The sequence below is a fragment of the Vanessa atalanta genome, chromosome 8 (genome assembly GCF_905147765.1).
Source record: "Vanessa atalanta chromosome 8, ilVanAtal1.2, whole genome shotgun sequence".
Lineage (NCBI taxonomy): Eukaryota > Metazoa > Arthropoda > Insecta > Lepidoptera > Nymphalidae > Vanessa > Vanessa atalanta.
Window position 1 is genome coordinate 9,740,527 of NC_061878.1, and position 12,053 is coordinate 9,752,579.

At 31.5% G+C, this 12,053-nt stretch overlaps 1 protein-coding gene across 1 annotated transcript in view; it reads left to right on the forward strand.

Annotated features, from left to right (window-relative positions):
- Positions 1 to 11,299, forward strand: part of LOC125065926 (ecdysone oxidase-like) — a 102,222-nt gene extending 90,923 nt beyond the window's left edge. Inside the window, exon 6 of the mRNA XM_047673785.1 lies at positions 11,210 to 11,299. Within this exon, the coding sequence (XP_047529741.1) occupies positions 11,210 to 11,299 (90 nt within the window). The remainder of the gene's footprint in view (positions 1 to 11,209) is intronic.
- Positions 11,300 to 12,053: the final 754 nt, after the last annotated feature.

A 12,053-nucleotide genomic window follows, 5' to 3' on the forward strand; every position in this document is an offset into this window, starting at 1 on the left:
CAAATTCAAAATTACTAGGAAGTTGATTAAACTTAGATGAAATAATATGGATAATTGATATTTTTAAATATGTTATATACCTTTATTTCCTAGATATGTTATAATAAAACTCTACTCAATCAATCTTTACGTTTGCTTTGTGAAATTGAAAACTTAATGCAATAATTCTCTTAAAACTTTTCATCCTTGCAACAGTGTTTGCCACAGTTTCTATCACTGGCAGTAAAATGTTATTACCCTATTATAATCTCGTTACAAAAATAATACTTTGAAGCATCTGCTCATATGATATGACAGTATTATAAATCGATACGAAAGTACCCGTGAAAGCCTATTTGAATACAACATATTTTAAATTCGCGAAGCACCTTTGGCGCTTCACCCCGGATGTTATTGGAATTCTTTTGTGTTTCGACTTTTGGCATCATTTCCAAAGCCAGTTCAGTTTTTACTTAGCTTTAAAATAAATATCTATATTCAATAAAGTATACCTCTGTGAGAATATGAAATATTTTTTAAAAACTTAAGATGTATCTTAAATAAAATATTTTGAGCGTAATACTTGATGCGAATTAAAATTACTTGTCTTTTTTCTTTTTAAATTCAATTGTTTTCTAGACAATTTTTATTCAAGAATTCCATCAATACGCGTTCACGCAATTCTATCTTGATAGATCGACTAATCAATAAACTTTTTTTTTTTAATAAACTTTCAATCAAACCGTACTGAATAAAAAACAATTCAATAAAAGTGTACCATCTTGAAATTTTAGTAAGCGTTACATTTTTTCTAAATTACATTCGTTTCAATATTTTGTTGAATAAAACAAGGTGGTTGATTAATACTAAGCGATTTTGATTTATTTAACTATCACATGCCGATCAAATTTAAAACTACTGGGAAGTTGATTAAACCTAGATGGAATAATATGGATAATTGATAAATATGTCATATACCTATATTTCCGAGATATATGTTATAATAAAAATCTACTCAATCAATCTTTACGTTTGCTTTGTGAAAATGAAAACTTAATGCAATAATTCTCTTAAAACTTTTCATCCTTGCAACAGTGTTTGCCACAGTTTCTATCACTGGTAGTAAAATGTTATTACCCTATTATAATCTCGTTACAAAAATAAGCTTACAATTTATTACATTATATTGTTGCAAATTATTTAAAATGATACTTTTAATAACAACCTTTCAATCAATTACACTCACACACACAATATAATTCACATACATAAAATAATGATCATTATTTAAATAATATATACAAATGAAAATTATTAAATGAATTGCATTGCATTTCTTCGTTGAATCGTAATTCCGATTCTCTGAGCAAAATATGAATCAGTCCTCCTATCCCCAGTGGAGGCAATAAGACTTGGTGTTATACTTTTAATAGATGGCGTCTCTGTTTGTAATTTTAAAATAAGCGCTTTTTACTAAAGTCATATGAATGTATAGACGGTACAAATACCAAAATAATTTTTTTTACAATTTTTGTCTGTCTGTCTGTTTGTTCCGGCTAATCTCTGGAACGGCAGGACCGATTTTGACGGGACTTCTGGCAGAAAGCTGATGTAATAAGGAGTAACTTAGGCTACGATATTGTTTTGTTAATTATAACGCGCACAGTGCACGCGCAGTTATAAGTTTCAAGGACATGTAACACGGGTTTATCATTTATCACAGGCACCAGCGATCCAAAACCAAAATTAATAATAAATATTACAAAAGCTTTATACCTGTTCACCTTTATTATATTTATTATTTTATTTACATTCACCAAATATTTTGTAAATAATCATTATTTATGTTATTCATTTGATGTACTTAAACAGTTTTATTTTTTAAGCTATCTCTTTAGTTCGTACGTGTAATTTGTAAAGGCGTGCACTGAAAATCAGCGTTGGAACTTGAAGGTAGTTGGTTGTATTTGTTTTTTAGGTTTTCGACATAAGCTGACAGGCTATCTCATTTGTGATGTCACATTGCTGTGTATTATAAAAAATATTAATAATTCCTTCACGAATATGATCCTTTGAAGCTAAGATGTAATATATTTTGTGCCTATATTTACACTAGTTCACTCGCCCTCCAAAACTGAACACAACGATACTAAGCTTCGCTGTTTAGCAGTAACATATGTGATGAGTAGGTACCTACCCAGACTGACTTCTACAAAGTAAGTTCCTACGTCCAGTAAGTGAGGTTCATATTTTCTTTAATAATCGTACCTGATCGAAATCTGTACATTGAAGATATTTGAGAAAAAATAGTGTTGGGGGGTATTTATCAACTCAATAGATCACTAAAATGTGATTTTTAGAATTTTTGTCTGCTTGAGGGCGCATTTTCATTGGTCGATAAGGCCCGCATTCGGGGTGCGGGAGATTTCTGTAACGCATGCCATAGGGCCCGCAAAGAGTTTATCGTTTTTACTGGTCGTCAGAGCCCGCATACGAGGTGCGGGTGATTTCTATAACCTATGATAGATGAACCGCTAATCTCGATATCGGCTTAACCATTTCGATTTTAATAAAAAAAAATTTTTAACCTGGGCTGATGAGGTTAAAAACTATTTAAAGAGTTCCAGTGGTATTACATCCTTCCTTCACATCTGAAAATATACTAAAAATATAAATGGGTACGACACAGATACTTTTATTATAATACCCCGATTCCAACATATATAAAAAAAAAAAAAACGTTTCGAGTAAACGAGTTCAGTGCACACGGCTAGCTTTATGTGGCTCTGTAGCGTGTTTGCAATTGCAAAAAAATCTATGCTTTAATTCCCGACGGCACACTTACAAATACTTATTGGGAACTACAATGCCACGACAGATTTAAAGATATGTCAACCATATAATACTCCTACTTTTGAGGCTTAAATCACGCGAACGCAGTCGCGCCAAGTGCTACTAGTCTTAGGGCAACTAGGGCACCAGCTAGTTATTAATAATACCCACAATGTAGTTGTTCGGTTTACTGTTCTGAAATAAATAGAAAATCAAAACTACGTGTAAAATAAAGCGAGTTCCAGGGATATCTTTCAACTTCAACTAGGTGATTGTGTCATTATCTAGCTGGCGGGTTTTAAATTTTAATGATACTCGTTTCATGTTGGAAAACGGATCGTCACGGTAAATCAGCTCCGATTACTATAACCGACTTAAATATCAACCTTCGAATATAACACCTATTTTAACAATTTGTTATATTATTATTTTCAAAGGATGGATGAAAGATATTAATTGTGTATGATCGTGTTTTATGCCTTAAATATACATAGAACATTATTACCTTAAAAGATAATCACACGTTTCTTAAATTATTACAATTATACACGTCATTGTATATCATATTATCTTTAAATAAACATATATTTATTTACATAAGAGTGATTCACATTAAGTCCTAAATATATATATACCAATATGAATTGAAAATAGTTACTGTATAAATTTTTATGTGGAATGGTAGCAACAATGCTAGCAGTATTTCATTTTATCTTTAAATGAAAAGGTTCTATTTATTCCAATTAAATATTATAAAGTTTTATATAACATTTAACATAATAATAATTTCTAATAATTATAGTTCATTCTTCATTTGTTTTACGAGCAACGAGATTCAGCTGCAATTGTTGATTAGAGTAAACTTGACGTTTTAAATAGCGTTGAAATTGATATGTATTTAATGTAATTGAAGTTTTTTTATATATGTATATAGATAAGTTAAATGGTGTTGTATTATAAAAAATCATTATTTGAATTGATAATATGCAAACTACTTGGAATGTGTACAATCAAATAAATTAGTTTAAAACAACTTCTAACAAATGTTTTTTTTTTTTTTTATAAATTCCGCATGCAGAATCTCGTCACTATTCAAGTACACTTCTCTTACATTACTAAACTAAATATTACGTTCTGTATTATTTAAGACTTATCCAATAATACATAAAGTTCAGATTTCCTCATAAAGAAGTCGTAAAAAACCGATAAAGTTCATCGCATAAAAATCATAGTTACACAAAACAAATTACATAGAAATGAAGAAAATATTATTACACCACGCGAAAATCTCGGCTTTTATTTTACCGGTAGTGGTTTTTCATGTGAAATATTTTAAGAGAACTTAACGTTGCAAACGGTGGCTGAAAACGGATATTCCAAATGGTTTTCTAGTATAAAAATGCAAAGTTTTGCGTATCATGTTGTAAAATAACTCTCATTACTTTAATGAGACCGCAAACTGTCTGAGGCTGTGCTACTGTTGTATGGGAATGTACTTCAAAATATTAAATAAAGAGGCATCTGCATTATATCATATAGATAATAGAAAAACGTTTTGAAGATATGTCTGAACATGACCATATGCTCTTTTGCTTAGAAACATGGTATACGATTTGAGGTTATGTTTCGTCAAGTTATATAATGTTTTAATTTGATAGCGCTATGTCTAACGGACTGCGGTTTCAGTTTACGGACGTAATACTTATATTTATTTATTGATGCAAGAAATCTTCTAATATTATAAATGCAAAGGTTTGGATGGGTGGATGTTATTCAATCGTGATAGAATGAATGAACGGATTGAATAAAATTTGGCAGTGAGATATATTACAGTCCAGAATAACATATACGCAATTCATGCAATAATGTGATTATGGCAATAGACCATGAAGTAAAGTACAGTACAATTCATATTATAAAATCTTTTTCATTCCAAAAGCTGCCTGTTTGAAGCAAAAGTTTAATTGTAATCTCAATCGTCATTAGTGATCAAAATTATTTGCATAATTTGAAGCACGAATTATATATTTTTTCGCTATGACCATTATTATTTAAGTAGTATTAAAATGGCATGATCCTTTTTTGAAAAAAATAAAAAACGTTCCGTTTTTAAGCTGTCACAATAAGCAGAAGTTATCTTGACTTTAATAACGGATCCGACGTGTGAATTTACATACGAAACGTTAAAAGTAAAACACTGTATTTGTATAAATATAATTATTTTGATATACGTATCAAATAATAGAAATTTAGCTGAAATAACTCAATGGAAATAATACGTGGTTTTTATACAGAAGTAACTGGGTCAATTTTGATTTAAAATAAATAAATAGGGCTACTAATCTTTGCTAAGCTACTCTTCAAACAGTAGAAAGTCCTAGCCTATGAGTAAGATTTAAACGTTTCTTTTAACCAGAATAGAAGCAAAGTTTGGGTTCTATTCACACCTGAAAATATAATATTTAAGTTTGACTTACATTTTAAATCTTTATTTACAGATATTCATCTCACAATGTTCCTCTATCGTATACAACTCAACAACAACTTTCCTCGATGCCATGAAAACAATTCGAATAAGGTTAAAATAAATATAATTAACCTTTTTTGTATTATATATAACCCGTATTGTAAAATAAGTATAATAATTAAAGTAAATTAGTATGTATTGATAAATAGATTACCAAATAAAAAAATATGTTTAAAACATATTATTATGTGTAGTATACTAGATTGTATTTTTTTATTTCAAACAGGTGGTATCCTGATTGTAAGTGGTCAACAACGCTCATTTGACATTTCCTCCAATCAAAATAAAGTAAAAAAAAAACCCTTCTTAATAACGTATTTTTCTTAATGTAGATTGGAAAAACTGTTTTAATTATAATCTTAAAATACAAAAAAAACTAGCAACAGAAAATCGAAAGAATTTCTAAGAAATTCCATTAAAATGTTATATTTTTCAGCTCAAGAACTGATTTTTTAGTAAAGTCATTAGAAGAAATTGTGTTTAATTTAAAGAGAGGTAGAGAAATCAGAAGATATTATAAAAACTACGACACACCCTTTACCATGGAATAATAGTATGTGTTCTGTGATTGCTACACAAATTGTGAATAATATTATGATTTTGAAACGAACACCTGTTTTGTGATTCATTTAAAATAGTCATATGTGTTATATTATAATTAATAAGTCGGACGCAAAACTAAATAAAAACATTAATTCATTGTATAAGTATTCTACTATTGAAATCGTGATGGCTGATGCTACTTTGTTGAAATATTCGGCAAAATAATAAATAGTGTTTGAAACTTTGAAAATGTGTATATATTTTTTTATATTTAAATAACGTAGACCGTCTTACATTACCAAAGTCTATCATCGCCCATAGACTTTGATACTGTAAGAAATCGCCATTGCGCTATCAATCTTGGCTCACCACTAACGCTGGCCCACTTATTTTTTAAACACAACAATATTCAGCATTGGTGCTTGGCGGTAGAATAAATGTATAATGGGTATCTAACCAAGAGTGCTTGCGCGAAGCCCTAATAAATTAATAATCTCTCTAGTAACAATTTAGAGTCAAGAGACTTAAGTTTTAATGTTTCTCTAACACGTCAACGTAGACATAAATAGACTATTTAATAAAAATGTTGACGTTCTAAGATTTCTAGCAACCTTTTATTATGCTCCGTAATTAGTAACCTGACATTTTAATTTAACACTCTCGGCGGCGTTCCACTCTCGTTGTATAATGAGTAATCTATATTTAACTTTTTCAATTGATGGTGAATTGATTAGCTAATTAATAATTTATGTATAAAAAACCGTAATTAACTTCTAGAATTCATAAATTTTAATGAAAGACTTCACCATATTACGGTGTAACCAGCGTTCAATTTTGTATTGTAACATTTAATGAAAAAAATCTAGATTCTAACAAAAGGGGTTTAAAAGAACGCTTTTTAATGCTTAGAAGAATAGTTCTGGTGATTAGAGATTAGCGGTAAACAAATATGTACAGTCAATGTTAAGCTGTTACAACGTTTGGAAGAAGCAAACGGTTTTTGTTAAATTAAAGATCATTAAAATCTAATTAATTAAAACTTTGAAGATTATGCCGAACAATCAAACGATGTAAAAACAGTAATTGTTTTGGGTAACTTCCAAATAGCCATATTAACTCAAAAATGCTTTTGTTTCGATTGATTAATTTATAAAAACTCTTTAATTTAACAATTTTTACGATTACATATTGTTATTTGAGTGTTAAAGGGTCAGCGAATGTTAGCAGTGAAGAAAGTAAGTGTATTGTACATGAAAACATAATATAAGCAAAAGTTATTTTTATATCATTGTTAGGTGGACGGGCTATTGGGTCTGATGGTGGTGAAGAAGTGGTAACCACGACCCATAGGCACTGTGGCCTTAGGAAATTTCGACCATTCCTTACTTCGCCAATGCGCTACCGACAATTGGAAATAAGATGTTATGTTCCTTGAGCCTGTAGTTACACTGACTCGCTAACCCTTCAAATCGAAATATGACAATACTTAGTACTGCTAATTGGTAATGGACTAGAATATGAGTGGGTGGTACCTAAATAGACGGGCTTGCATAAAGCCCTACAAATAAGATTATTTATCTATTTTAGTTTTCCTAAATTGTCGGAATTTTATGCTTGGGCAAAAATAGTTTCCATCTTCAGTTGTCAAACATAGTCTTGCGGGTTTGCTTTCAAGGCGGTGCGTGAACTGCCAGGCACGAGTGGAGGGGCTGACGACGCGTTGTATGAAAAAGACTCTGTAGCACTTTCAAAGTTCTTCCGAGTTTTGCCATTGCAAGCATTTTAGTAGATCAAAATATCATGTAATCTAGTATTTGAGAAAAATGTATTTATTCGACACTTAGTCGCATGCCATAAATTATATTGGATGTATAAAAGTGATCTTCAACCTTAGGATTTACAGTAATGAACGTTTGCACGTATTCAAAAGAAAACAGGTTGATTAAACAGAAAAACAATAAATAAGAACAATAACACACAAATATATATACTATATGAATGAAAATACATATATCAATACACATCGTATTGAATCTGTTTGGTTATACCTGAGGAATTTAATTTTGTACCAGTTTTATAACAATAAATGTCATAATTTTCTTAAATACGCTATGCATATTTCTATGATACAAAGGTAAGAGTTTTCTCTTAGATTTATAAAGGTTCCCATCAAAATTTATAGAGTACATAATTTCAATAAATTGACTATTACAGAGGTCTATGTATGAAGGTTAAGGAAGTGTCCCTTAGGAGGAAATCACGGTCCCCGATATGTCTTGTCCCTTCTTACATTATGCTTAGTATGCATTTTCCATATGCTTCGAATGATTGAAGAAGGCTTAAGTTCAAAACCCAGACCAACTCTTGGTTATTACGCGGAAAATGTTTAATTATTCACTTTATTTATAGTTTTAATAGAAATATATTGAAATATATATATTTTTAATAATATGAAATGTTCTTTAAAGTTAATTATGCTTAAATTAACAACGTAATTAATGTCCTAATGTTGGGAAAATGCTTTCTCTCATTTCAAGTCATTTGAGTTCTTGGAGCATAATTTACCAAGCTGCTCAATTGCGGTAGACTAACTGCTGATTGCGAGTTCAAACCCTGACAAGCACCACGGATTTTGTATTTTCTTAATTTGTGGTTAAAATTCATGTCATGCTCGGTGATAAAGGAAAACATCCTCTTTTATCTCCACGATGTTTTAATGGAATTCTGCCATATGCCTATCAGCCAATCCGTATTGGAGCAGCGAAGTGGAATACGCTTCTAATCTTTTTCTCAAAGGGAGTTGAGGTCTTAACCTAGCAGTGGATCATTTACGGATTGTGACTTACTGTGACGTCACGTAGTGATGGCAAAATATATCTATGTAATACTACAGATGATTTTATTAGGTTTTAAAAATATCACATACAACTTAGAAGACATTTTTAATGACAAATGATTTATTGCAATGTTGGACTGTTTAAAGAAAAACTAGAAAATTAATATAGTTGGTCACGCGGTTCAAAACCAAGGGTAATAATGAAATGTTATGGCAACATTTTACACGAAAATCTTATGAAACAAATTCGAGATAAACGAATTGCTTACACAATAAGTCAGTTTCTAGATGATTCTATTCTTATAAAAATAAATAATACACATAAATTAAGAAGGGGCAATTTAAATCGGCAATTTTTGTTGCTTGAATTCTAGAAATTTTTGGTTTGATTAAAGCCGGTCGGATGCCGGATGTTCCTTTTACAGCTTAGTATTCCTTCAACGAAACAAAGCCCTTCGTTGGTGAATAGATAACTTAAGATTAACTTATTATTAATTGAGTGCAGCCCAAATTGTAGCTTAGGAAAGTGTATTTAAAATTATATTAGTAATATATTTTTATGCAATAACATTATTTATGTGTGACATTGTTATTCTATATATATTTTTTATATTTTATAAAAAGCGGTGATTTTTGAAAGAACTAAGATCACCCGAGTCTAAAATTCTTTTAACCTAAGATTTCAGGTTCAAACTAGAGCAAGTGCCACCTAATTTTCATGCCCTCAATTCAACCTATTTGAGATGGATAAAAATCTGCCCAACGCTTTTAACTTATATTGCAATCTCTTCGAAAAGAGATGATTTCTCACATTGGGATTAACAGGCCACGAAATCTGTATAAGGATAATAAAAATGAATCGACGAATACAAAATCGAATCTTTATTCATATATATTCTTGCATGCTGCTTCAGTGGTCTAATAACACGCGTACAAGGCTAAAGATCCCTGGAAACAAATCCCGGGTCGGGCCAATAAAAGTTAATGGGATTTCGACCGGAAATTCTCAGTAGCCGTCCGGAATAAGGGAATGGCAGTGTTCGAGGAAAGGCGTGAGAAGCGGTTGGTCCTTCTTGTATTCTTACTCGGGTTGTATCAGGCCACCATCGTATCGGATTAGAAGAGTGAGAGAATAGTGTGTTTTGGTGTTGTCCCACTTGCTCACTGTAAATTCTCTTTCGCAGTTGTACGTCATATACATAACTCAATATGAATATGGAAGATTTTCATCTAACACCCAACGCGTTTCGTAATGATGTGTTGCTCTCTTTCTGTGGAATTATAAACACAAATGAATCTCGTGAAAACGATATGCAAGCCGGAGCTTTAACCTTCAATCTTCGGTTAAGAATCACGAGTTCTAACCAATAGAACATTATGGCTCTTCATATAGATTTAATTCTAATAATAAAATCAGTTGATATATTTTTTTTTACTCGAAATGTATATATTGGTTAACATAAAGAGTAAGTTATCATTAAATTATAGAATGCTTGTAATGCCTACTAGAATAAAGTGTATGTTCATTTCGATATTTAGTTTTGTAACTAAAACATTATCCATTTCTTGGAGTCAGTAACCAGCAGAACAAATTAAGATAGATGAGATAAATGGTTTACTATTCGAGCGGTACTAAGATATATATAGTCTGTGCAAGCATCTTACCAATGTTTGCAAAATAATCATTCACGTAGTTTAAAAATTTAGATTGAATTTAAATTCGAAAAACTGATAGACGTATTTTGGATTTTAATTGATTAACGATTTTATTTTAGTCCAAAGTAATTTTATATTAATAATAATTGGAAAAACTGGCTGGTCTCTTTCGTATTTGCATTAGCATTAGCAGCCTGTAAATTTTCCCACTGCTGCGTTAAAGGCCTCCTCTCCCTTTGAGGAGAAGGTTTGGAGCATATTCCACCACGCTGCTCCAATGCGGGTTGGCGGAATACACATGTGGCAGAATTTCGTTGAAATTAGATACATGCAGGTTTCCTCACGATGTTTTCCTTCACCGCCGAGTACGAGATGAATTATAAACACAAATGAAGCACATGAAAATTCAGTGGTGCCTGCCTGGGTTTGAACCCGAAATCATCGGTTAAGTTGCACGCGTTCTAACCACTGGGCCGTATCCGTTCTTTCGTAATTCCTTTTGAATTTTGAATTATATATGTTACAGTAGTCATGGTTCATTATCAGAATTAGATCTAAGCGATTATAAATTATATTTTTAATTGGAATACAAAGTGGAATATTAGCAATGAAAATTATCTTAGAAGAATTGTTTTCTATAGCATCAGAGAGAGTAATTTTCGACCTTTTGATCAATAAATTAGGGCCTATATAGTGAAATAAAGCAAGATTCGTACCTGAGGAAAGTTTAACAGCTTTAGTAATATCTAAAAATATTTTAGGTTATTGGCATTTGGTCTTACTTTTTGTTTCCAAAGACTTAAGTAAATTGTCCTCGTCCACGTCCACGTCCTCAGGCACGGTGCAGTGGTGATTTGGACAAGACGACTGGCAGGAGCTGGATGCGAGTAGCCGAAGAAAGACCACAATGGCGTGCAATGGGATAGACCTATGTCCAGCAGTGGACGAATATGGGCTGATGATGAAGTAAATTATAGAATAAAATGTAGATTTAATTAAATAATGCTTTAAATGTGCAGTTTTTATTTATTGTATTTGTTAAATTTTAATATAATTTTCCTGGAATAAGCAAATATATCGATATTATATTATAAGATATATGTTTAGATTTACTATAAAATGAGCTGCACTACCGCCATCGATGCATTGTGATTTCGGTGTTCGTTGCGGCAAGTAGGAAGTGCGTTGTTTCATTGTTCGTTCAGTGCTTTATTGTTATAATTAGTCTTTACGTGATTTGAAGTGTAAATGAAGTGATTAAATGATTAAGTTATTTTGTTTTCAAGAAAGAATAAATTAATTGTAATTACGTAGGGTATTCACATATTTTTTTGTTATTTTTTTCTTTATTTTCGTTTCTGAACCTAAATTCAGAAGTGGGATAAAGAACTAGTTTTGTGATTGTTTGTTTAAATTACATTGGCAATGCCTCGCGATAGCAATGAATCGTCGCACCATTCTCGCGGTAGTTTACGGCGCGTAATAACTCCATACGACAACCGTGATAGGTCACGTCATCGTAATCGTAGTGCTAGCTCGGATCGTAACAGCCGCCGCTCGCGACGCCGTCGTCAGACGCGTTCACGTTCTCGCGAACGCCGAAATCACGATTCGCGCTCACCCGCATATTCTCGTTCCGTCAATAACGATAGATTGCAACTTACGCTCGATGCTATTTTA